The 23,423-nt window shown below is 45.4% G+C and overlaps 11 protein-coding genes across 11 annotated transcripts; 6 read left to right on the plus strand and 5 right to left on the minus strand.

Moving 5' to 3' along the window:
- Positions 1 to 259: 259 nt before the first annotated feature.
- On the plus strand, positions 260 to 1,863 carry N7455_008529 (DnaJ and TPR domain protein; the record flags this gene model as incomplete). Its single annotated transcript, XM_040960447.2, has 2 exons — positions 260 to 1,228; positions 1,288 to 1,863. The coding sequence occupies 2 exons, from the start codon at positions 260 to 262 to the stop codon at positions 1,861 to 1,863; spliced, it is 1,545 nt and encodes a 514-aa protein (XP_040809135.2).
- Positions 1,864 to 2,003: 140 nt separating this feature from the next.
- Positions 2,004 to 2,887, minus strand: N7455_008530 (protein-L-isoaspartate O-methyltransferase). The gene is made up of 2 exons (XM_040960471.2): positions 2,721 to 2,887; positions 2,004 to 2,666 (listed from the first exon to the last, which is right to left on the minus strand). The coding sequence occupies exons 1-2, from the start codon at positions 2,877 to 2,879 to the stop codon at positions 2,052 to 2,054; spliced, it is 774 nt and encodes a 257-aa protein (XP_040809119.2). The 5' UTR covers positions 2,880 to 2,887; the 3' UTR covers positions 2,004 to 2,051.
- Positions 2,888 to 3,399: 512 nt separating this feature from the next.
- N7455_008531 (uncharacterized protein) lies at positions 3,400 to 4,178 on the plus strand (the record flags this gene model as incomplete). Its single annotated transcript, XM_040960483.1, has 2 exons — positions 3,400 to 3,547; positions 3,601 to 4,178. The coding sequence occupies 2 exons, from the start codon at positions 3,400 to 3,402 to the stop codon at positions 4,176 to 4,178; spliced, it is 726 nt and encodes a 241-aa protein (XP_040809104.1).
- Positions 4,179 to 4,371: 193 nt separating this feature from the next.
- Positions 4,372 to 6,606, minus strand: N7455_008532 (uncharacterized protein). The gene is made up of 11 exons (XM_040960440.2): positions 6,318 to 6,606; positions 6,204 to 6,262; positions 6,080 to 6,151; positions 5,969 to 6,024; positions 5,569 to 5,901; positions 5,120 to 5,512; positions 5,009 to 5,068; positions 4,894 to 4,948; positions 4,778 to 4,845; positions 4,654 to 4,725; positions 4,372 to 4,604 (listed from the first exon to the last, which is right to left on the minus strand). The coding sequence occupies exons 1-11, from the start codon at positions 6,485 to 6,487 to the stop codon at positions 4,560 to 4,562; spliced, it is 1,383 nt and encodes a 460-aa protein (XP_040809132.2). The 5' UTR covers positions 6,488 to 6,606; the 3' UTR covers positions 4,372 to 4,559.
- Positions 6,607 to 6,746: 140 nt separating this feature from the next.
- N7455_008533 (NADH dehydrogenase [ubiquinone] 1 beta subcomplex subunit 9) lies at positions 6,747 to 7,554 on the plus strand. The gene is made up of 4 exons (XM_040960421.2): positions 6,747 to 6,962; positions 7,012 to 7,144; positions 7,193 to 7,313; positions 7,373 to 7,554. Exons 1-4 carry the CDS (start codon positions 6,943 to 6,945, stop codon positions 7,396 to 7,398), a joined length of 300 nt encoding a protein of 99 aa, XP_040809112.1. The 5' UTR covers positions 6,747 to 6,942; the 3' UTR covers positions 7,399 to 7,554.
- A 322-nt stretch (positions 7,555 to 7,876) lies between these two features.
- N7455_008534 (histone H2A) lies at positions 7,877 to 8,399 on the minus strand (the record flags this gene model as incomplete). Its single annotated transcript, XM_040960479.1, has 3 exons — positions 7,877 to 7,929; positions 7,994 to 8,286; positions 8,347 to 8,399. The coding sequence occupies 3 exons, from the start codon at positions 8,397 to 8,399 to the stop codon at positions 7,877 to 7,879; spliced, it is 399 nt and encodes a 132-aa protein (XP_040809085.1).
- Positions 8,400 to 8,977: 578 nt separating this feature from the next.
- N7455_008535 (histone H2B family protein) lies at positions 8,978 to 9,557 on the plus strand (the record flags this gene model as incomplete). The annotated part of the gene is made up of 3 exons (XM_040960485.2): positions 8,978 to 9,152; positions 9,221 to 9,292; positions 9,379 to 9,557. The coding sequence occupies 3 exons, from the start codon at positions 8,978 to 8,980 to the stop codon at positions 9,555 to 9,557; spliced, it is 426 nt and encodes a 141-aa protein (XP_040809073.1).
- A 356-nt stretch (positions 9,558 to 9,913) lies between these two features.
- N7455_008536 (cysteine protease ATG4) lies at positions 9,914 to 11,342 on the minus strand (the record flags this gene model as incomplete). The annotated part of the gene is made up of 5 exons (XM_040960444.2): positions 9,914 to 10,283; positions 10,340 to 10,567; positions 10,617 to 10,785; positions 10,846 to 11,145; positions 11,204 to 11,342. The coding sequence occupies 5 exons, from the start codon at positions 11,340 to 11,342 to the stop codon at positions 9,914 to 9,916; spliced, it is 1,206 nt and encodes a 401-aa protein (XP_040809093.2).
- A 732-nt stretch (positions 11,343 to 12,074) lies between these two features.
- N7455_008537 (uncharacterized protein) lies at positions 12,075 to 13,807 on the plus strand (the record flags this gene model as incomplete). The annotated part of the gene is made up of 2 exons (XM_040960430.2): positions 12,075 to 13,303; positions 13,354 to 13,807. 2 exons carry the CDS (start codon positions 12,075 to 12,077, stop codon positions 13,805 to 13,807), a joined length of 1,683 nt encoding a protein of 560 aa, XP_040809123.2.
- A 142-nt stretch (positions 13,808 to 13,949) lies between these two features.
- On the minus strand, positions 13,950 to 15,639 carry N7455_008538 (putative C2H2 finger domain protein; the record flags this gene model as incomplete). Its single annotated transcript, XM_040960429.2, has 2 exons — positions 13,950 to 15,468; positions 15,527 to 15,639. The coding sequence occupies 2 exons, from the start codon at positions 15,637 to 15,639 to the stop codon at positions 13,950 to 13,952; spliced, it is 1,632 nt and encodes a 543-aa protein (XP_040809083.2).
- A 505-nt stretch (positions 15,640 to 16,144) lies between these two features.
- Positions 16,145 to 18,069, plus strand: N7455_008539 (uncharacterized protein; the record flags this gene model as incomplete). The annotated part of the gene is made up of 4 exons (XM_040960459.2): positions 16,145 to 16,554; positions 16,629 to 16,782; positions 16,838 to 17,841; positions 17,895 to 18,069. 4 exons carry the CDS (start codon positions 16,145 to 16,147, stop codon positions 18,067 to 18,069), a joined length of 1,743 nt encoding a protein of 580 aa, XP_040809095.2.
- Positions 18,070 to 23,423: the final 5,354 nt, after the last annotated feature.

Genomic DNA, 23,423 nt, shown 5'->3' on the forward strand with positions numbered 1-23,423 from the left:
GGAGATAATTCGATGTCACATGACGGTAACGGAACAATACGAGAGGCGTAAAGGCCACGGAGTATGCACATGTGGCTTTCAATCCGACTTCGAGTTCCTTGTCTCCAACTTTGTTCTTTGCGCTTTTACACCTTTTTTTTCTTTTTCTTTTTGGATTATGTCCCTCTTCTTGTACTCCTAGGGAGACTCATTCTACACCAAATCCCTCGTTTTACACCTCCCAATTACTACATCGTTACTGCGTCGCATACCTCCCAAGATGTTCGTTTCCTTGGAATCACTCACAGCCTTTCTGGCCTGTTTCTCGGCTGGATACGCCCTTCAAATTCCCTCGGATACACCTCTCTCTGAATTAATCTCTTCCGCCAAAGCCCACCTCGCGCAGGGCTCACCCCGAGATGCTGTGGTATACTTCGACGCCGCCGTCTCGCGCGACCCAACCAACTATATCACTATCTTCCAGCGGGGCGCGGCTTATCTGTCTATCGGCAAGAACTCACAAGCCTCGAGTGACTTTGATCGAGTTCTAGAGCTCAAGCCGGACTTCGAGGGTGCTCTTCTACAGCGATCTCGTTTGAACGCACGCTCCGCGCATTGGCAAGAGGCCTTGCAAGATCTCGAGCAGGCCGGAAAGAAGTTAACGGATGACTACAAGGAATTAGAAGCCGCACGGGATGCGGCAACCTTGGCTCTCAATGCCGAAAAGCAGGGCGCCTGGGAGACGTGTGTCTCGGAGGCAAATGTGGCCATCCTAAAGGCAAATACGGCACTGTCTCTGCGACAAGCTCGAGCCCATTGTCACTTTGAAAAAGGCGAGACGGAAGAAGGGCTTAGTGATTTGGCACATGTTTTGCAAATGTCCCCGAACTTGGTCGAACCTCACCTGCAGATGTCTTCCATGCTGTTCTACTCTCTAGGAGATAGTGACCGTGGCCTTGCTCAAATCCGTAAATGTCTCCATGCGGATCCCGACTCAAAACCGTGCAACCGTCTCTATCGACGTGAACGGAAGCTTGCCAAACAGCTAGAAAAATTGCATACTGCCCTGGGGGCACGCAAATTCAGCAATGCGGCAAATCTCATGGTCGGCGATAGTGAATCCACTGGACTGATTGCAGACGTCAAAGCCGATGTTGAAGAAGCAAGACAGGCTAACCATATTCATCGCCTGGCACCCGATAATCTTTACACATTCCTGGTCGAGAAGACCTGCGAGGCTTACCGTGAAGTGAGTACCCACCGTCGTATGGTCATATAGCTTGGTTTCTCTGTCACTAACATATCCAGATGCGTATGATCAAAAAGGCTGGCCCTTACTGCGCCGAAGCTCTCCAGCTTGTTCCTCACTCGCTTGCCGGGCTCCTGTATAAAGCCCAGATCGCTTTGGACGAGGATCGATTCGAGGACGCCATACGTACGCTCGAATCGGCCAAGGAACACCACCCCAGTTCCCAAGAGGCGCAATCTCTCCAACAAAAGGCTCAGACTTTACTCAAGCGTTCCAAGCAGAAAGATTACTATAAGGTCCTTGGTATTAGCCGTGATGCGGATGATCGGACGATCAAGCGCGCGTATCGCAAGCTAGTGAAGCAACATCACCCTGACAAGGCCAACGCCCAGGGTGTAAGCAAGGAGGAAGCAGAGAAAAAGATGGCGGCCATCAATGAAGCCTACGAGGTTTTATCCGACTCCGAACTCCGGACACGGTTTGACAACGGCGACGATCCCAATGATCCTGAATCGCAACAACGGGGCAGTCAATTCCAAGGCAACCCATTCGGTGGCGGTGGTCAACAGTTCTTCTTCCAACAGGGTGGTCCACAATTCCAGGGAGGGTTCAAATTCCCTGGTGGATTCCGCTAATTTAATTGTCTTTTGCTGTGTGAAACACATACCAAGGTGTTCTTGGAGTCTCTCGATATAGAAAATGGATAGTTTTCGTAAGCTCAGAAGAAGTCATTTTATTTTGATTTTGACTCGAAAAAAAAAGAAGAAAAAAAATCCAGGGCATCTGTAAAATAGAACGAGAGAAAAGTGTCTGAATTCCAATCTCATCCTTGTGGAGCATCCGTCAAGGGCACGTAGCTCACCTGGAAGACTTTCTCCTTGTGAATGGATCCATCTTCCTTTTTATCCACCACCCAGATATATTGACCACCGCTGAGACCATCCATGGCACTCCCATCGTCTTCCGATTCCACTGGGATGAAAAGTCTCCCAGGAGCACGCAACTGATCGACCAGGGTTGGATGAAGCTTGTCGGCCGCGGCGCCAACATGGATGGCATCGTACGGTGCACCTTCTTTCCATCCAAGGCGTCCATCACCGGTGATAAACTTGACAGTTGAGGATGCCTGGAACTCACTACCTTTCTTGGACTTGTCCATGTTGGTACGAGCCATTTCTGTCAGCTCGGGGATATGGTCAATACCAATCACCTGTCCCTGAGCGTTGCCGGATGGGCTAGTCACCAGATTGGCAAGGACATGGGTCAAGTATCCTGAACCAGATCCAATATCCAACACCCGAGCACCTGGTTTGAGATGATCAATCAGATACTCACAGGCATGGCCATGCATGTGCGGTGCTGATATGGTGGCCCCATATCCAAGAGGTTGAGGCGAGTCCGAATATGGTCGTGATGGAGCATAATGGGCTCGATCAACCTTGGTCATATGTTAGTGAGGACATTGAATCAGATAATAATCAATAGAGCTCACTCCTATCATGGCTTCTTTCACACGCTCATTATAGATCAGTCCAGCCTTGGATAGGTTCTCAATCAACTCGGTGTTGGTGGATCCAGAACAATACCACGCCATGGTCATAGCCCGTGCTTTACTAAGGCTAAATTTTGGTTTGATGGATAGATTCAGCATGGACTGAAGGGGGTTTTTTGGGGAATGGGAGGGGGGGTGTAGGAGGGAAGGAGTTCCTGTCTGTGGTTAATTACATAGTATGTACATATGTGTGACTCTCATTTCTATACGAGGTCGGGTTATATATAAATGACGCCATGATATTCACATTCACCACACGTGACCCCTACAACAGTTTTCTATAGTTAAATCTATATTTTGAATGTGATATACAATATAATATTTTTTAAAAAAAGGAATAATGTATGCCCTAAACGTATCAGAAGTGAATATAACTATCTAATTATATCCAATCATATATACTTCTGTAGAATGATAGGATCAAGTCACGTGAAGGTGAATATCAAAACACCCTGGAGTGGTCCGACATGAACTAATCGCCGACCAATCGCGCCGACTAAGCGTGTTGACACAATCGCCGTGGGAGACAGCTGCACCTCTAGGGCACCATGGACCCCCCCTAGGACCATCCACATACCTTTCAATTGATACCCTCTCCCGCCTCAGTGTGGACTTCAAAATGGCGGAACCAAGCCCTGCCATTCATGCCACCGTGGATCTGATGATCCTCGACTACCTGGTCTGCCTGTGTATCAGCGGGATCATAGAAGCAATTCGTCAAGCAAGACCAACCGAAGATATTGAATGGTCTGCGCTCTTGGTTGAACGTAAGCATCAGAACTTCCCAGCAACAGATCATTCATACTGACTACAGCTCTAGAATTCCACCGGCGGCTTCTCGGTCATCGTCTCGAAGGCCCCTTGCCCTGGGACCTGGACTTCAAATTGCGCATCTTCTACTTGTCCAATCAATTTCTCCACTGGGACCCTCCCAAAGATCGCGACCTCGGTCACTTTGTCCCCCTGTCTGATATCGCAGTTCAATTCATGGACTTCTGTCACTCTGCAGTCGCCCACGTATCCCGGAGACGCTGGTTCGACCTTGGTGCCCACTTCATGGTTCATGCGATTCTGGAAGAACAAGTGCGCTTCCCAGACCAGCTTCACAGATTCTGCAACTGGAGAACAAACGACAGTGAACTCGATATATGGTGGGAGGTTAGCCGTACCATGTTCCTGGAGTACATGCCGCCCCCATTTGGTACGGTGGATCCAATGAGCCGAGAAGAGCTCGATGAGGTGTGGCCTCTCCAATGGCTACAGCATCGTTACGTCGATTTCTTCGAGGATCTCATGGAGGTCCTGGATGCGCCCCTTCTTCTTCAGCTGGAGCGTGGTCAACTGGAAGGCCTGACCCAGGAGGAGACACAGTGGGTTCGAAACTATTGTGGAATTTGATATTCATACTCAAAAGATACGAGAACATGCCATCCCGTGTGCTTCTTCGATGTGTAATGATCCCAATTCAAGCAGCCACATGAGGAAAAGCCAACGCCGTGGATCACGAGTTGTCTAAAGTGAAAATACCACATGTACACTAATTCGATCTTCATATTGATCGTTCAATCTCAACCAATTTTTCAACAGCCGATAAAGATCGAAAGCGATACACGCATAACAAAAGAATAGTATAGTAGAATAGTACCTAAAGCCCACTATAAGACCTGTCCTTGACATGGCATTTATATCTTGGAACATAATAATTTACAAAGGGCGCAAGGCCGCTCCAGGTACGAGAACATAGATAATAAAAGGCGCGGGACAAAACACTCATGCTATCTAGCCAAGCAGCATGCGCCGGGGGTCCTCAATGTACTCCTTGACCTGTGATGGGATTAGTGATTGATTCGGGTGGACGAGGAGGTATACATACCTTGACAAGGAAAGTAACGGCCTCGCGACCATCCAGGAGACGGTGATCGTAGGTGAGAGCCAAATACATCATCTAGAAACATCAGTAAATCGAAGAAAAAGTGACTGGATTTGTCTGTACATACGGGACGGATTTCGACCTTGCCGTTCACAGCGACAGGCTTGTCCTTGATGGCGTGGAGACCCAAGACAGCTAGACACAATTAGATGCGAACCCTAAAGATAGTACGAGAGAACTGACCTGTTTGGGGAACGTTGATGATTGGTGTACCCATCAGCGAGCCGAAGACACCACCCTGGGACAAGTTAGCCGTGTTATTCTTAAACACACAAAGACAGGGGGGGGGGAAACATACGTTGCTAATGGTGAAGGTACCACCGGCCATGTCTTCAATGGTCAACTTGTTGTCACGAGCCTATTACATGTCAGTAAACTGGACATCCCCTCCAGAAGAACAACTACTCACCTTCTTTCCAAGATCGGCAATGGCCTTCTCGATTCCAACAAGATCCTTGCCTTCAGTGTTACGGACAACAGGGGTGACAAGACCCTTCTCAGTGGCGACTGCAACGCTGATGTCAACGTAGTCGCGGTAGACAATGGTGTCACCGCCGTTAGGACCTTCAATGGAAGCGTTGACAGCGGGGATATCCTTCATGGCAAGCACACAAGCACGGGAGAAGGCGCTCATGAAACCAAGCTTCACTCCGGTCTTCTTGAGCACATCGTCCTTGTACAGTTTCCGGAACTCCATCAGTGAGGACATGTCAACCTCGTTGAAAGTGGTAAGAGAAGCGGCGGTGTTCTGGGACTGCTTCAGGCGCTCGGCAATACGCAGACGCATACGGTTCATTTTGACCTAAACCAAAAATTAGTTTGAAGACAAGGTCAAAGGTTTACCGGCGGTCAACATACCCGGCGTTCCTCACGGTCACCAAGAGCTGGCTGCTCAGCGGCTTGGGCCTTGGGCTCCGCCTTGGGAGCCTGCTTGGGGGGCGCAGCCTTCTTAGGTTCGGGCTCCTTGGGCTTTTCGGTCTCGGCGGGAGCGGGCGAAGCATCCTTCTTGGGCTCAGACTCCTTGGGTTCGGGCTCCTTAGGCTTCTCGGCGCCCTCATCCTTCTTTCCACCTTCGGGAGCGCCGCCAAGCTCGATCTTGACGAGATCCTGGCCGACAGTAACGGTATCTTCCTCATTTACGAGGAACTCCTTGATGGTACCAGACTCTGGGGCATTAACCGAAACATCAATCTAATAACAAAATGTGTCAGCGACATAACTAGTCGTGAGGGGTGGGGACAGAGTTGGTGGTATTTACCTTGTCTGTTTCAATTGTCGCAATCTCCTCGTCGCGCTCGACAAAATCGCCAACCTCTATATACCAGAATAAGCAAACGTCAAATGTTCAACCACGGCTAAAGCACCATACGTTTTGAGAATTGCTTGAGGGTACCCTCTGTAATCGACTCGGCCATACTGGGGACCTTGATGATGGAGTCGGCTAAGAACTATTAGCAATTGACCAACGAGACTGCTTCAGAAAAGGTAATTACCATAGGTGCGAAGTTGGTAGCCTCCTAGGGGAGCAAGGTTGAGTCGTGAGACATTGATGCTATAGGGTTGTATGAGCTAAAATTGCGACAGGTGGTAATGACATGGATACTTACCCAGAGGAAGAGACCTGCAGCAAGCCCGAAGCTGAGCGAGCTGAAGTCTTCCGCGTGAGGGTAGACAATCCCTTGATATTGCGGAACTGGCTTGATGCCCGAGGAGCGGTTTTGGCCACAGCCGAGAAGCGCTGGCCCGAGAGGCGCGCAATAGAGATTCGGGAAGCCATGATGAATTAAAGCAAAATTTACTCAGTTGGGGAAAAGCCAAACCGGGGTTTGTAAGAGGGAAAGAAAGCTTCAACTCTAAAAATTAGAGGAAGCAAAGAAGATGAAGCTCGGATTGGATCGGGTTCTGAGGTAAACCGGGCACCCTTCCGGCAGAGGCGGACTATTCTTCTTACACTACGGCGACGGGGGGAGACCATTCAAGCAGTTTTGAAGGTACGGGGACCGGCAGTGACCATTTGAGCAAGTTGATGCCGAACGAATTAGGAAGCCCAGAATAGTCAACCTGACGACATTGAAACCCTCAACCCCGACCCATTGTCCACCAGGAACCCTAACAATCCCCAAGGTTGTCATTTCTGTTTGATAGACCAGTTTTATCAACATACACCCTTTTTTATTTTCCTTCCCCTGTTCCAGCTCCCCGGAATTGGACCCGGAACAAAACTTGAGCACAATGTCCACCTCCGCTGTTAAGTGAGTAGGCTGATGTCTCCCTAGTGGACTATTCACTGATCTACTATAGGTCGCTCTACCGGCGCTCTCTGAAACTGTCTCTTGACTGGGCTGTCCACCGACAGATCTGGCGTGGACAAGCGGTCTATATCCGATCCCTTTTCGAAGCCAACAAGGACGTCCGCGATCCTCGCCAGCAACAGGTATGCGACACCAAAATCCATGAGTGACAAACCTGACACATGTTCTAGGTTTTGCTGCGCGAGACAGAGAAGCTCTTAGTAACCTGGAAGCACCCTGACCCATACCGGGCACCTACTGCGCCCGGCGGCAACAAATGGGAGCGCAACCTGCCGGCCCCAATCCTGCCGTGTACGTTTACACCCACAGGCAACCTTTTTTGGATTTGCACTAACTATGAAACAATATAGATGCCCAACCTCCCGGTGCACACTAAGTCAAATCAATATCGCAAAAGACAATATGAGGATTGGGCCAATTGCAAACATGAACTATGCAATATAAAGTATGGGTCTTTCCTGCAGATGTAGAGTACCAAAACAGAATCGAGAATCAAGAAGTTCGTTTTATGTACAATAACCACCTCAAGCGCGGCAACTTTGGAATCCCATTTATTTGTACATTGTACGAAGTACGAAAGGTAAGTTGGTAGATGTTAACACTTGAAAGACCTGGAGTTTTCATTGATTTGGGCTCATGCCCAGGGCTAGTATCCGAAAGTTGAAATCCCTCAAGCGAGTTAAGGTCGTCGGTATCATTCCATGTCCGTAGACATAATGTACAACCAGGAAATTGATGAAAAAAAGAGAAAACGCAGAGCCATAACGTGCCCGTCCCATAACCCCATTATCGTGTCAAAGAACCAATCCGCGCCGGAAAAGAAAACAAACAACCCGCGAAAAAAGAGAGAACCCTTACAGCTCTTGGCTGCCCTTGCCGGCCTTGGGAGTCTTCTTGGGAAGAAGGTCTGGAAACAAGGTTAGTGTACCGTAATATATATAAAAATGGACAGTTGGTAGGAGATAACGTACTCTGGTGGATGTTGGGGAGAACACCACCCTGGGCAATGGTGACGTGACCCAGGAGCTTGTTCAGCTCCTCATCGTTGCGGATGGCAAGCTGGAGGTGACGGGGGATGATACGGGTCTTCTTGTTGTCACGGGCGGCGTTTCCAGCCAACTCGAGAATCTCAGCAGCGAGGTACTCGAGAACGGCAGCGAGGTAAACGGGAGCACCGGCACCAACACGCTGAGCGTAGTTGCCCTTGCGGAGCAGACGGTGGACACGACCAACGGGGAAGGCCAAACCAGCCTTGGAGGAACGGCTGAAGATGTTGATGTCAGTATGAAACGTATATATAGGACGCGAAATGTAAACAACTTACGACTGCGCGTTCTTGCTGCCGCTAGCCTTGCCGCCGGACTTTCCGCCAGTCATTTTGATGGTTTGTTTTTGGAAAAGGGGAGCTGGTTTGGTGGGAAAGAAGAGAGTTGTTTGAAGGTGGAGAGCTTGAGTTATGGTGTAAAGTCGCAAGAGCAGGTGGGAGAGCGTGTGGAAGCGGAGGACCTTTATAAGGACGCGGTGAGGGTGACGTTGGGGCAGCATCAATGGGCCCTCCAGATCACGGTCTCGCTTAGACGTTGCAGCCAATGATCAATCAGATCAGATATTCCGCTTTAGGAATAGTGTGGTAATTTAACTCCCTTACCATACCTGACAGTCAGCTGAGCGTGATTATACCCCACCTTTACCACCTTAAGACGCGTCAATGTCAGTTTAATCATACAGATCATACCAAGGCGTTACTGTATTGAAATTCGGCCTCCTTTGCACCCCCCTCCAGGATCAACTGGCCTTTGGAACACGAGTATAAAGATGCTCTCTCCCCTCGTCACCGCGTCTCTCTAACTTACCCTTCCACATTCCATCTCTGTTTCTCAACCACACGCTTCATCCATCTTCACTTTTAACTCTTCCAACTCTTTTTCCAACCAACTTTTCCAACCACATTCAAAATGCCCCCTAAGGCCGCTGAGAAGAAGCCCTCCACCGGTGGCAAGGCCCCCGTTGGCGGCAAGGCTCCCGCTGAGAAGAAGGAGGCTGGCAAGAAGACTGCCACCGCTGCCACTGGCGAGAAGAAGAAGCGCGGCAAGACCCGCAAGGAGACTTACTCTTCTTACATCTACAAGGGTGAGTCGATTCTTGAAAACAACCTCCCGGCCAAGTGAAAACGCGCCCATTACTGACTCCATTTCCAGTCCTCAAGCAGGTCCACCCTGACACTGGTATCTCCACTCGTGCCATGTCCATCCTGAACTCCTTCGTCAACGGTATGTTTTTTCTTCACATAACCCAAAAAAAATAACGCGTACACGCGTTTTCTTGTCACGTCATGTTTTCTGACTTCATCTTCCAGACATCTTCGAGCGTGTCGCTACCGAGGCCTCCAAGCTGGCTGCTTACAACAAGAAGTCCACCATCTCCTCCCGGGAGATCCAGACCTCTGTGCGCCTCATCCTCCCCGGTGAGCTGGCCAAGCACGCCGTCTCTGAGGGCACCAAGGCTGTGACCAAGTACTCTTCTTCCGCCAAATAAGCGGCTTCTTTACGTTTTCTTTCCAGCTTGCTTTTGTTTTTACTACCTCTTGATCTGTTATGGGCTCTGAGGTGGTCGGTTATGGGTGTTTTGCGGGTTTCTAATGCGTCATGGGATGGCTTGAATTTTCTTTTCCCCGATGGGTGATTTTTTTTGAATGGTTACCACTCGATACGTGAATGCGGTGTAACATAACTCGGGTCTGGGGCAGGCATGGATTGGCCTCCCCTACTAGAACGCGAAATTCCAAATGCTTAATTGCATTGCATCATGATTCTATTTCTCTCTTTCCTGGTAAACATTTCCCCACGCAAATTAAAAGAAGCAATCTGCATCTTCTGGTTTGTCTAGAACCCTCACTCCATCTCATCTGAATCGTCCAGCGCCTCAACTTCATCCAGAGCCTCCGCCCGACCATGGCCATGATCTGACTGATGCTGACTGGGGAAGATGTGCACGATGGGTTGTCCAGGCGTGGATTGGATTCGTTTCTTCCAGTCCTCCAGATCATCTTCGTCCTTGATGAGAAATCCAATCAACATGCTGGGATCCATGTCTTTGATATGGATTCTCCGCAGTCTGCTGGTGTAATAGCTATCCAGTTCCTCTTGGGTGTAAAGCCCATCTGATCGATAGGAGGTTGCAGGTCGAGTGGTATGTGGATCAAGGAAAAAGAGGTGGCAGTCTTGAGCCCCAACAAAGTAATGCGATGCAGATGGGCGTCCACTATTTTCGTTAGCGCATACTTTATATCGGGCGTACGAACAGGTGCATGGACCTACCCTGCAATGCCAACGGATTGGGGATACGTCAGTGCTGCTCGGAGTCCATCCCAGTACGCTGGGGTGACATTATCGATCCCCAGCCTGGTTCCGATCAGGATGAGTGTTGGTTGGATTCGACCTAAGCTATCGTGTGACACGTGTGCAAATTTGTCTTCATAGACGTCCGATGTGTCATTGGTTACATAGACCCTGAGTTGGGGGGTCTCACTTTGGGTTGAAAGTAGTCTATCGCCATCAGCATCACCTCCATGGCTCAAGTTTTGGTAACACGCACTGGATACATTTAGCAGTTGCCGAGGGCCCAAACCATTCACCTGGGTATTTTCCGCATGATTCTGCCCCGCGATTGACAAATTGGTGTATGGAGAAGGGAGCTTCGGGGTGATCGGCGAACATCGATATTAGCTTTGACTCTTCCTCCACTTTCTCCCCCCGGCGCCAGTCTAGTATATCTGATTAGCTCTATTTTGGGGGGGGTCTTTTTGATTGGATGCATCTCTCACCTCGTCCCAGTAATAGAACTGAGAAAGTATTTGCCAGAAGGCTTTGTCCAGATCTGATCATGCAGCCCCACCCCGTATCTGATGTAAAGCCCTGGGGGTCCATCAGCTGACTTCTCAGGCGTACCCCCAGTGTCATCGAGGATGTTGCTTCTGGTGTCTTTGTTCGTGGGATCGGTGTGAAATTAGATCGATACGTGATCCAGATCCTCGATCCAAAATCAGAGAGAAATGCCTTTGGCCATGCTGTGTCATTCAATGTGCTAGCATCGGGCTGCCTTGAGGGGTTATGTGGGTTGCTGGCTGTATGGGGTGTTAGATGTAGGGTACGGGGTTATATATTCACTTGATCTAGACTCACTGGTCTGGTCACTGGATGGCTGCGGGGGGGCATATTCCCTGCCCAGGCACCATATCGACGCCGCAGGTACATCATTTCTGGGTTCTGGGTCCCAAAAGTATTGTACTATGCGTTTGCATTTTTCCATGTCCACGGTCATGGTTGGTGCTGGTTTTCTGTGGTGGATCGGTTGTAGGTATGATAATTATTGTGGGTGATTCAACATCGGAGGTGAGTAGATAGATAGATAGATAGATATATATATATCCGTCTTTCTCCAACTTGGAAGTTAATTCGGGGATTCGAAATCAAGCAACCAACCCAGATCACCATAAAAAGAACAAGTGAAAAACCCAAACAAAAAGGAAGATACAAAAGACCAACGGTAAATGCAGACAATAAGTTCGTCCTTTTCTCGGGGGTATGATGCTCCAGATGAGGGGGTCATCTTCAGTCACGAGCCAAGACGTCACCGACTATGTACTCCGTACAATGTAAACAACAATCTACACTTGACATGTGCTCTATACTCTACAATTGAAGTCATTTTAGCGGAAAATATATAAAATGTATAAAATTCAGAAAAGAAAAGACAAAAATCGGTCTTATAGAACTTATCTATGTGATTGTTATTGTTACACTTTTTGTAGCAGCCCTGGAGGTCCGTCACCGCCCGGACCCGACCCAAAGGCAAAAGAATCCCCTCCCCCCCGTCACTTCTTTTTCCCCAACAGATCAGATTCACCAACACACATGGCCCGACATGGGAAATTCAAGGCCCGTACTAGGCGGGCACCGATGGGCAGAGGTAATTAATGTGCTCCTATTCCTTTGATGAATACTAATTTTTTTTTTTTCTAAAAAAAAAGACCCATCACCACACCAGTTTACTATGCAGCAGGAAGCTCGGAATACTGAAACCCATCAGCGATCATGGTCAGATAGTAACCTTCGCCATAAAGCCGTTCACTTTGTGAGCGCGGGAAGCCTGGAACCGACATTGGAACAAGCAGAGGAGGAGCAGACAAAATCAGACACGGACCGGGAAGAACCAAAGACCGACAATATACAGGACAAAAAGGCCAGCCTCGAGGTCCCATTCGTTTTCGACTCAAAGGGACAAGGAGTTGTTCATACCGAACACCCGGACCCAGTATTGCAGTCGAACTTATCGGACATAGACGACTCGAGTGAGGATGAGGTTGTGTTCACCGGCCGTAGGAGGAATACAAAACCCGTTCTCATCGAAACGCATCAGAACGAGATTCAAGAAATCGTGCAGACGACTACTGTTGCATTTAGGCAAAAATCGCACACACCAACCTTGGGCTCCACGCCCCGGGATCCTTCGCCCGCCGCTACCCCTATAGACAACCCTGAATCCAACACAGAGAGACCAGACTGGCCACCGGAAGAAGAGACCGACCCACTAGCCGATTATATTGCCAACATCGACAATGACTACCATGAGGAAGTGAAATCTGGTGCAAAGATTGACCTGGAAGGTGGCATTGACGTCGAAAAAGCCGCAACACAACTAGACTTGTCGGCGCCGAGCCACACAGGCTCCAAAATTGAATCGCCAAGATCATTAGCTCAAATGCAAATCGACACCGAACATGACTCGATCCCAACATCAAGCGAAGATGACGAGGGCGATATGGTCATATCTGGATCGGATGACGACACACTGGAAGACTTCGTGCTGCTTGAGGACTTGGCGATCGGATATTCTGGGTCCACCAAGAAGGCATCCCGTTATGGAAAGCCTTCATTTCCATCGGCATCGGCACTTGCGGATGCTCTTGAGTCTGACCCATATTTCGGGTTTGACATTATGGATTTTGACCGGCCAAGTCTACGGAAAAAAGCCAAGGGCAAGAAATCCATCCCTGACGTGGTACTATCCGACAGTGAGTTTGAAGTCGAGCTACAGGAAGCCTGGCAGAATGACCGGACCAAAAAGAAGCTGCGGAAGATGGAGCGAGCAGAGCTCCGGGCGCAGGGATTACTGGGCAGAAAAGCAGGACACCCAGACCTCAAGGTCAAGTACCCCAAGGAAATGAACATGGAGGAATTTATGACCGAGATTCGCTCATTCCTCATGTCTGCTAAAAATAGGTTTGTTCTATATCTGCTCATCCTCATCGACCTAGCTAACTTCAATATAGCCTGTCCTTGCCGCCCATGACGAAGCAACGCAGGAAGCTGATACATGAATTGGCCAATGCGCTGAATTTGAAATCACAATCACGCGGCCATGGACTTTCTCGCTTCCCGGTCCTCAATAAGACGGCACGCACCCCGCGATACACACCGAAGACTATATCCAACGTTGACGAGCTCTTATCCGGGAGGAAGTTCAACCGTCGGTTGTTCAAGTCATGGGGCACGGAAGTGCCGAAATTCTCCCAAGCCAAGCGTGGAAAGTCCGGTGCTGCGTCGTATATGGATGGCGATGTGGTTGGCGCCTCTGCTCCGGAAATCGGCGCTGAAAACCGAGGGCGGGCCATGCTGGAGAAGATGGGGTGGAGTACAGGTACTGCTCTGGGTGCCGCCGACAACAAGGGAATTCTGCAGCCTGTCGCGCAGGTCGTGAAGAACTCACGGGCTGGCTTAGGTTAGGTGTTTGGGGTTGTGTTAGGAAGAAAGGGAAGATTCCCCGGCATATATACCTTGTTAAACCCATAGAAAATAGAAATGTAAGAGTTGATGGACTTTTTTTTTGTACAAGGAAAAACGGTAAATGAGGCTCACGTATGTATTACTAGTGTTTCCTCCCCTTCTTAGCAACAGACCCCGTCAAGGGTTGTGCGTGGTCGAGGTCTCTGATATGATCGAATAATTTAGACTTGGTTGTGAAGGGAGCCTGGCAATTTGCACAGATGAACCCCGTGGGTTGACCCGCCTGCTTCGCGGCCTTTTTCGCCCGTTTCTGCTTGGCCTTGCCCATTTTGAGAGCTGGTGACTGCTCAGTGAGGTCCGAAGAGACCAGATTATCAGGTATATCAGAGGAGTCTCCGGCGCCCGTGGATAAAGAATCCATATCCGCACGGAGCCTCGTCTCGACATATTCCCTGGAGGCATAATCGTCATCGTGCGAAGATGTTGGGGTGTCTAGTTCGGAAGGAGGACTTGTTGCCTCTAGCTCGGAAAGAGGAGTTGTTTTCTCTAGACCGTGTGAACTTCCTCGATCCTCAGCATCAATGTTGTGGTTCTTCACAGAGGTATCTAATCCCAGATCGACATCCGAGGCAGCAGAAACCTCATCTTCCCCGTCATCAACCTCAAGAGGTTTAGTTGTAACTGCATTGGCACTCGGGTCATCAGTGGACTCCAAATCCAATTCGTGGTTCTGCATTCGCATCTCCCAGCATAGCTGCTTGACTGCCTTCAAATGCTTCTTGCTACGTTCATGCGCCTCGAATTGCTTCTGACTTTTGAAATATTTGTGACATGCCACACATTCAAAACTCTCGACTTCGCTCTCTTCGCTCTCCTGGTCTTCACTTGCCACTGGTTGCTCTGACTGGGCCCATTCGGGGAGGAAATGATCCCGCATCTTGGCTTGATTCACAGCTCGTGATCTTGCAGCTTGTGCAGCCACAGACTGGCGGAGAGTTTCCTGGCGTTGAGCTTCACTTTGGGCATTGACTTTGTACCGTGGATCACGTTTCTTGACAAAAGCCACGAGGGACCTGACAGCATCGTTGAATTCTCGGATGCCTTCCTCCCGAAGACGTCTGTTTTCCTTTTCCATCATTCGTCGCACTCGACGATCCGGCGCTTCGGAGTAACGATGAACATCTTTCCATGCGAATGACTTTTGGGTGGAGAATCCGGTCCATGCGGCATAGAAGGGCCGTACAACGGTCTCAAAATCATCATTACCAGATCCAAATGATGGATATTCGATAGGATCTTGATTCTCCCACTGACAGGCCAATCTTTCTTCCAACACGAGCTGTTCGAATTGCTCTCGCAAACCACCAAAGAATCCGGTTGGGGAGTCGGAGAATTCCATTCGAGGACTGAACTTCGAAAAGAGTTTGAGGACATCTTCGGCTGTTGTGATTCGAACATTGTACGAGTGCTGATCATCGGTATTTCCGCTGGTCCCTAAAAATGCATCGCTATGGGAGTCGTACCATGCTCGTTCCTGGGGATCGGCCAGTACTTCATAAGCGGATTGGATTTCGGCGAACAGCTTCGTAGCCTCGTCAACATTCCCATAATTTCGATCTGGGTGCAATACAAGTGCTTTTTTTCGATATGCTTTTTTGATCCTGAGAGGTCGGACCAGTTTTTAGTTATGTCCATAACTGCATATCCATGTGAACTTACTCCTCATCAGTTGCCCCACGGGTTATACCAAGCAGCTCATAATAGTCGGTCTTCTGGCCTGATTGTTCTGAAGTGCCTGAGCTAGCCTGGCTAGTGGAATGGAATTGACCCATGATGTGTTAGAGGGAGAGGGAGAGAAAGAATGGTGGGGTGGGGGGGGAAGATGGTGAATACCGCAATACTCGCTCGCGGTTGAAACAAAACGTTTTTTTTGTTTTAGTAATTAATTTCAAATATTTCAAAGAGATCATTGGTACGAAGAGTGGAAGTACTGTCTATAGGTTGTCTATAAGCAAAAGAATAGAAGAAAAAAACGAAGTTAAAAAAAAAACATAACGATGAGAGTTCAAGGCTTGGCGTCTTCGATAGAGAGAGAGAGAGAGAGAGAGATAACAAAAGCGGGGAGAAACATCTTCAGGCCTGTGGGCCTTCTTACCTTCTACTATTTTCTTATTGTCCTATTTTCCTATCTTCCTCTAACTCTCTGATCTATTTTTTAATTTGATCTTCTTCTCTTGCACTTATTAAGGAATGTAAACCGGCTCTTCTTCCGTTCTGATTGCCTTTTCCTGTCTTCTTACCCTCCCCCCAACCATCATCAATATTCCACCTTCAGGGATGGTTCGGTCTTTAATCCATCTTCCAGACGAGATCCTGCATTCGATTCTATGTTATTCTTCTCCTCAATCCTGCGCTGCCATCGAACAAACCAATAGTCGATTTCAAAATGTAACGAATGAGCGTTTACTATGGCGTCACCATTGCCAGTCGCATTACAAGTTCTGGGATGGGCGACATGATATGCCCAGAAAGCTTGCCTGCCCAGTGAATTCAACCAATTGGAAAGCCCTGTTTGTGTTCAAATATCAGGTTGATCGATCTGTCACTCGGCTTCTTGATAGTATTCTTGTGAGCCAGATCGGCCGGATCGAGAAGTTTCGCCGTGTTGTCGATATGGGATACGATACAAAGGATACTCTTCTGCGATATAGCCTGATAGAGTCCGGGGAGGATTCTTTGGCCAGAAGGTGGGCTACTGATTCTATGCAAGTTGGCATGTGTTTCCCTTGAATTGACCAGTGCCTTGTGCCAATCACAAAAGGTACTATGCCCACGCGCTCTTGACTTGCCTGCACCGAAGCATTGCCCTACCGGAATGGGCGAAACTCAAACGCGGAGAACCCGTGTCACTCGACAGAGCCTTGGCCTGCTTTGATCTCTTTATACCTGAAAGTGGAACTGGGGATTTGGATGAAGTAGGTTTTATCCCAGTGTAACCCCTAGACAAATCTATACCTGACTCTGATCCAGATACGAGACTCTCTGGATGAGATCCTCAACCGCTTTGTCGCGTCTCACCCGGACCTTTACCTCTTCACCCCTCGTGGGAAGGCACTAGCCATAGCATCCTGGTTAGAGGTGAATGATCTCACAGGGATAAATCCGGAGCGGGAATATCATTCTTTGGAGCATAACTTTTTAGGGCTGGCTCTAAAGGATCCAGAGCATAACTCACTGCCGTTGGTGTCAGCTGCGATATACTGCTTTGTTGCGCAGGGGGTAGGCTTAAACGCCCGTCCTTGTGGATTTCCGTTCCATGTACATGTGATCGTTACCCCCCAGGTGGGCTCAGACATCAATGGCAATGCTTTGAGTGGGATGGAGCCAGGGGAGCCCCTTTATTTGGACCCGTTTCGGGGTGCGAAAGAAACGTCTATCTCAAACCTGCGCAGCCAATTAACATTCCTGGGTATGCCCAACGTGGACCAGACCGCAACTCTGGGTGAAGCATCAGCCTCGGGCGTTATCTTGCGCTGTGGTAGGAACATATTGAACTCGATTCGTGTCCAGCCTCAAAATCCGACCTCGCGACCCACCTCGATGGACGTTGTGAGCGCAAAGTACGCAGCGCTCTGGTCTGTGATGCTACTGTCGGGCGATTCGAGGCCGATGGATCTACGCCATCAGTTGCCATGGCTCATGGAACTGTTCACTACAGACTTTCCTTCTGATGTGTTTCTAGTCGAGCAGTACATCGCTCCTCTGTTTCATGGACTGTTCGAGCATGAGCACATACTGGAGAGCCTTCATGTGATGAGGGCTGTGGATGAGATCCCAAAACAGATTCGGAGGCGAACCGGTGGCAATGCAAATATAAAATACAAAGTGGGCCAGATTTTCCGCCATCGTCGCTATCATTACGAGGCTATTATCACGGGCTGGGACTTGGAATGTGGCGCCGACGAACAGTGGATGAGGAGAATGGGGATCGATCGATTAGAGGCTGGCAGGCACCAAAGCTTCTATCATGTGCTGTGGGTTGTACCTGTGTCCTCTTCTTGGCTAATGGCTAACAATGGATGTATAGTGTGGCGGATCGAAGTGTCCGATATGTGGCCGAGGAAAATATTGGAATAATTCTGCCTCGTTTCACGGAATTGCCGAGTAGTTTGACTGCCATTGCGGGTAAGCATTTCAAACGATGGGATGAGAGGGACAGGAAGTTTGTTAGTAACATGAAGGATGAATACCCCGATGACTAATTTAAATAAACTCCGCTTTGTTCGGATTGTTGCCGGCTAGGTCTTGTTGGAGGAAGGAGTCCATTTACTTTGGAATTCAAATTACATAGCCCTCCGTAGGGATACCCATATAGAAGAACAAAGATACTATATAACTATACTAAAAAGTAGTAGAGGTTGAGTATCATTAGGACTACTATTTATAGTAGTATGCAGTAACTCACCGTGCTAGACTTCGACAGAACCCATTTTGGGTCGGAGCACCCGACCTAAAACCCGACCCAACCTGAAACCTAATAATTTGAACCTATTTGAACCTATTTGAACCTATTTTTATATACAATATAGGCCTTGGTATTTATAACGATACTAAATCATTATAATGAATAACTGTTTTTTATAACTATTCTAGGTATTTATTAACTATAGGCCATTAGAAATATATATTTATAATAGAGGGAAGTATGTATATATTATAGGATAACTATAAATATAAATAGAAATATCTTATTCTTATTTTATTTTTTATATAATTAATATTATATTAAAGCTATATTTCTCTTTTCTTATATTCTTATTTAATATATCTAATATCTAGTATACGAATTCCGGAGGTTTATAAACTATACCTATATTCTTATATAGGCCTTGACAAGTCCCGCAGCACCAGCCAATTTTTGGTTCCGGTGCTGCTAGACTTCGCCATAAACCGCAATTGGGGCCAAACCTTCGCCCCAACCCCCAAACCGCAACCGCACTGCGGTTTTTGATGGGTTCTGTTAGGGCCCCAAAAAACCCATTTACAACCCATTTTTGCATAAACTCAAGGTCTTGGTATATATAATTCTGTTTATTTATCACTATAAATTACTGTTTTTTAACCTTATATTAGGTACTCTTCCAACTATTATCTTGGATAGGCTATAAAACATTCGAATTTTATATTACTTTATAGATATTATTAAAATTTAGTTATGGTTGTATTATTTGGCCTTTTTTCCTATTAGTTTTGAGTAAAAGTAGTGTGTTAAATTAAGTATTGTAATTTTTTACATGTTTTGCTATAGAGATATATATTTAATATAGTATAAGCTAAGTGATTTTCCTCGAAGTAAAAGCTAGGGTTCTATAGTTTATGATTTCCCTTATTATTATATCTTATTAGTATCATTCGATAGGGAATTCTATAGTTTAAAATCAGGTATTATTTTTAACTAGAAAGGCACTAGAGGTAAGGCTATATCTAAGTTCAAAGCTACTATTTTGATGATTATATATGGTTGCGAAGTGTTAAGAGGAGTTAGTGGTTTTTTACGGGTTGTAGATAGGTTATTACGGTTTATTAATAGGTTATTACGGTTTATCGATAGGTTATTGCGGTTTATCGATAGGTTATTACGGTTTATATACGGTTTATAGTAGTTTATTACGGTTTATAGTGGTTTATAGTAGTTTATTACGGTTTATAGTAGAGCTTGACCCACTTAGTTAACTAATTAGTAGCGAGATATAGGTTAGAAACGCGATATATTAACTAATTCTTCTTTCTCCTATTTATCGGTCGCGTTTATAAGGATCTAAAGCTTTTCTATAGGTATTATTCCCTCTATTCTATTATTTTCCCCTTATATTTTACCTTCTATAACTTATTATATCTTAAACTTAGTAGTTAACCTTCTCTTCGTCTATCTACGATAGTGATTTAGATAATCTTATTCTATATAATTATTTTACTCCCGATTTCTTAGAGAGCTAGAAGACTCTACTAACCGAGGATTTTCTCCGATCGGCTATTCCTTTCTCAATTCTATCGTACTTAACCTATATTGGCCCTAATTATATAAAAAACTATCTTCTTTACGATAGGATAGTTTATAACGAATAGGTAAGCTAGTAGCTTAAAACTAGCTTTAGGAAAAAGTATAATATACCCTAGGATATAGTATATTAATCTACTACTTAGAATGATTTCTAATAAGTAGTAAATATCTCGGACGGAGCACTAAAAGTTATATATAAGCGCTATAGTCAGATTCTTAAGTATCTAAACTTTATCCGAGAGACTAAGGATAGAAGAATATCGCGTTAAGGAACCTCGACTATAAAAATATACCTTAAAACTGTAGCTTATATTAAGGCCTTATAGGGTCAGAAATCGGATATTACTTAGTTTTTATAAAAGGTATATAGATATTCTATATAATTATAATTGCTTAGGCTCTAATTACTATAAGTAGAATATACCGGACGTCGAAGAATTCTCTTAGGAACGCTAGGAGTAGGGCCTTCTTACCTTTATTACGGATATACGGCTTCCCTTTTAGCTAGTTGAATATCCCGTATTTTATAAATTAATTTAGTAAGCCCAATCCGCCCCTCTTATACTATTTATCCCCTTAGTAAAGACATTACGGCGCCGGCTTAAGGCCTCTATATAAGACTAATAAGAAGGGATCTTACGAACACTTCCTTAAGGTATAAGGATATCTATTGCCCTTAATTGCTAGACCTTACCCTTTATATAGGCCTTTATAGCTATTACCGGCTACTTTATTGATATAGACTGGAGATACCGTGAGGTTCTTCTTAGGTTTGAACCACTTTATAGATCGCATACTAGTGTGAATCTAAGTGTCGTCCTCCTTGATATCTTAAAACAGTATAAGATTGAGGACCGAGTCTTTGTAGTTACGACAGATAATATATTAAATAACTAAATAATAGTTAATACCTTAAAAGAGTCTATATCTAAAGACGTTACTCTTATTTGGGTTCTATGCCTTATATATATGATTCAGCTTAGTCTGAATAAGCTACTTAGTCATATTAAGGCTTGCCCGCTTAATAAATCAATAGATACGCGATAGAATGAGTAGAGATCACTATCTATATATACTAATTCGGGGAAGATTGATATTACTTATATACTTTTGAAGGTAATATATATTCTTCAATTCTCTTAATATATATTACTAACTATTGTTACTATTAGATTCGAAATCTTGCTATTTATATAAACGTAAGCCCTTAACGCCGAGAGACATTCTATAACCTATAAAGTGATACTGTTAAGATTATACCTTTATAGGATATAAAAACGCGTTAGAACTTAATATTCCTAATACTTTAACGTATAAAGCGCCTACGGCTAATCTTCTAGCCTTTCTATAATAAGTATGAGCGAGCTGATATAGCGCTTAGTAATAAAGAATGGCGTTAGGTTAATTACCTTCTCTTTCTCACCTAGCCGTTCTTCGATTTTATAGTTAAACTCTCGAAGATACGTAACGCTATAATATACTATATCTTCCTAATTTATAATAAGCTATTTAAATACCTTAAGAAATCAATCTCCTAGCTTACTAGGAAACGAACTAGCTAGAAGCGATAGATGTTATAGGCCTTATAAGTATCCCGGAAGAAGCTCGGTTAGTACTACTCTAAGACTGATAATATTCGGGGATATCTATATATGATTAGTATAATGCTTAATCCTATTAATAAGTTCTAGTTCTTTTAAACTGACGATTGGGATGATAATTAGCGAGTAATATACCGATAAAGTCTAGAAGATCACCTATCTCTATATAAAAAGCGCCTAAATCTTTAGCTAAATTCTTCCGAAGCGCCTTCGTCAATCGGATTACAGTCCCGCCTTACCTCTATATTAAAGCCTAACCGTCTATATCTTACGGTTTCGGGCGATAAGATTATATAGTACTTAGATAGTAGTATGTCCTCGCCTCTGCTTTTACCCTTTATTCTATTAAACTAACTAATCTAGCTACTATTAATATGGCCCCTTTAGAGTTCTAGAGGACTAATATACCTCGCTTCCCCGCTCTTTTAGCTCTCGCTCGGGATATTCTCTCAATCCCTACTACTAGTGCTAGTGTTGAACGATTGTTTAATACCGCTCGGGATATCTGTCACTACCGCTATGGTAGGCTATATACGTCTACAATCTAGGAATTGATGATATATCTATATATATCGAAGTTCGATAAAGAAGAATAGGACTCGGCATTATTATAGGAGTTCTTTACACGGGATGAGATTGAAGAAGCTAAGGAAGAGAAGGGGATTACATCTGATATAGTTGATATTGATCCAATCAGTGATACAGAGGAAGATACTAGTCACGAAGAAGGGCAGGATATAGAGGATCTAGATAGTACAGTTGATATAGTGGATCATACAGCTGAGCCTACACTACCTTCTAATTCGGAGAGTAGTACTCAATTACGGGCTAATTTACGAGCTCGTAAGCGTGTGAGACGCGATAAGGATATATATGATTATCATTAGGGAGAGAATACAATCATACAATCTTGTTTTTTTATCAAAATAATCTTAGATATATAAATGAAATACAGAAGAATTCAAGGAAAATTGCATAAATTATGAAGGTCACATGCTCTACAATTCTACTCCACTTTAAAAACCAATTGGGGCCCCATAAACCATTGCGGTTTACAGACCTCGCCCCAAAACCCACCCCAATTGCGGTTTATGGGTTTTGCGGTTTATGGCGAAGTCTAGGCTCAGTTGCATAAATTATGTAGAAACAGGCTGTATTGCATTATAACTGTAAACCAAAATTTTTATACTTTATAGCCTTACAGAAGGACACTGTATATCTAACATTGCATATTGTAGCTTTATCTTCGATAGGGATTTCAAATATCAGTTTTCTATATTATATCTAGAATACAAGGTTCTTAAGACTTGAACTGTTAAACTATATACCCATCCAACAGTCTCGACCTCTTCTGCATTCTGCCTGATACACGCTGCTGCGTATCAGGTAAGGGTAATTCCGAGGTCTCTTCTGGATCCGTAATGTTATCGGTATTAGGGTCTTCCTCATCGTCAGAATTGATAGCCGGCCCCTTTCTAGCGGCAACGGCTAAGAGTGGTGCTACGGCCGGGGTAGACTTCGGCAGAACCCATTTTGGGTCGGAGTCTCCGACCCAAAACCCAATGGGTTAAACCCAATAACCCAATAATAACCCATTTGAACCCATTTTGGTATAAAATATGGGTCTTAGCGTTCATAACAATGCTAAGTCATCGAACAAAATTACTGTTTTATATAACTATTCCGGTTTGTCTGTCGAATATTGCTATATTATCACAGTAATGAGTTAGAAATTTTATATAATTACTTTTAATTTGAAGCCAATTTACTTCATATTATATTAATTACCAATAAAAATTGAGATTAATCATGGTATAGTAGTGTTCTATCAATTTATATATTTGTTAAATGTAGACTATTAGAAATATATATTGGTGGCAGAGGTAAGTCTATATATATTTAAATATAAATATGAATAGAAATAGAAATTTCTTAATCTTAGTTTATTTTCTAT

This window comes from Penicillium solitum (genome assembly GCF_028829755.1).
Source record: "Penicillium solitum strain IBT 25940 chromosome Unknown utg000005l_segment0_segment0, whole genome shotgun sequence".
Taxonomy (NCBI): domain Eukaryota; kingdom Fungi; phylum Ascomycota; class Eurotiomycetes; order Eurotiales; family Aspergillaceae; genus Penicillium; species Penicillium solitum.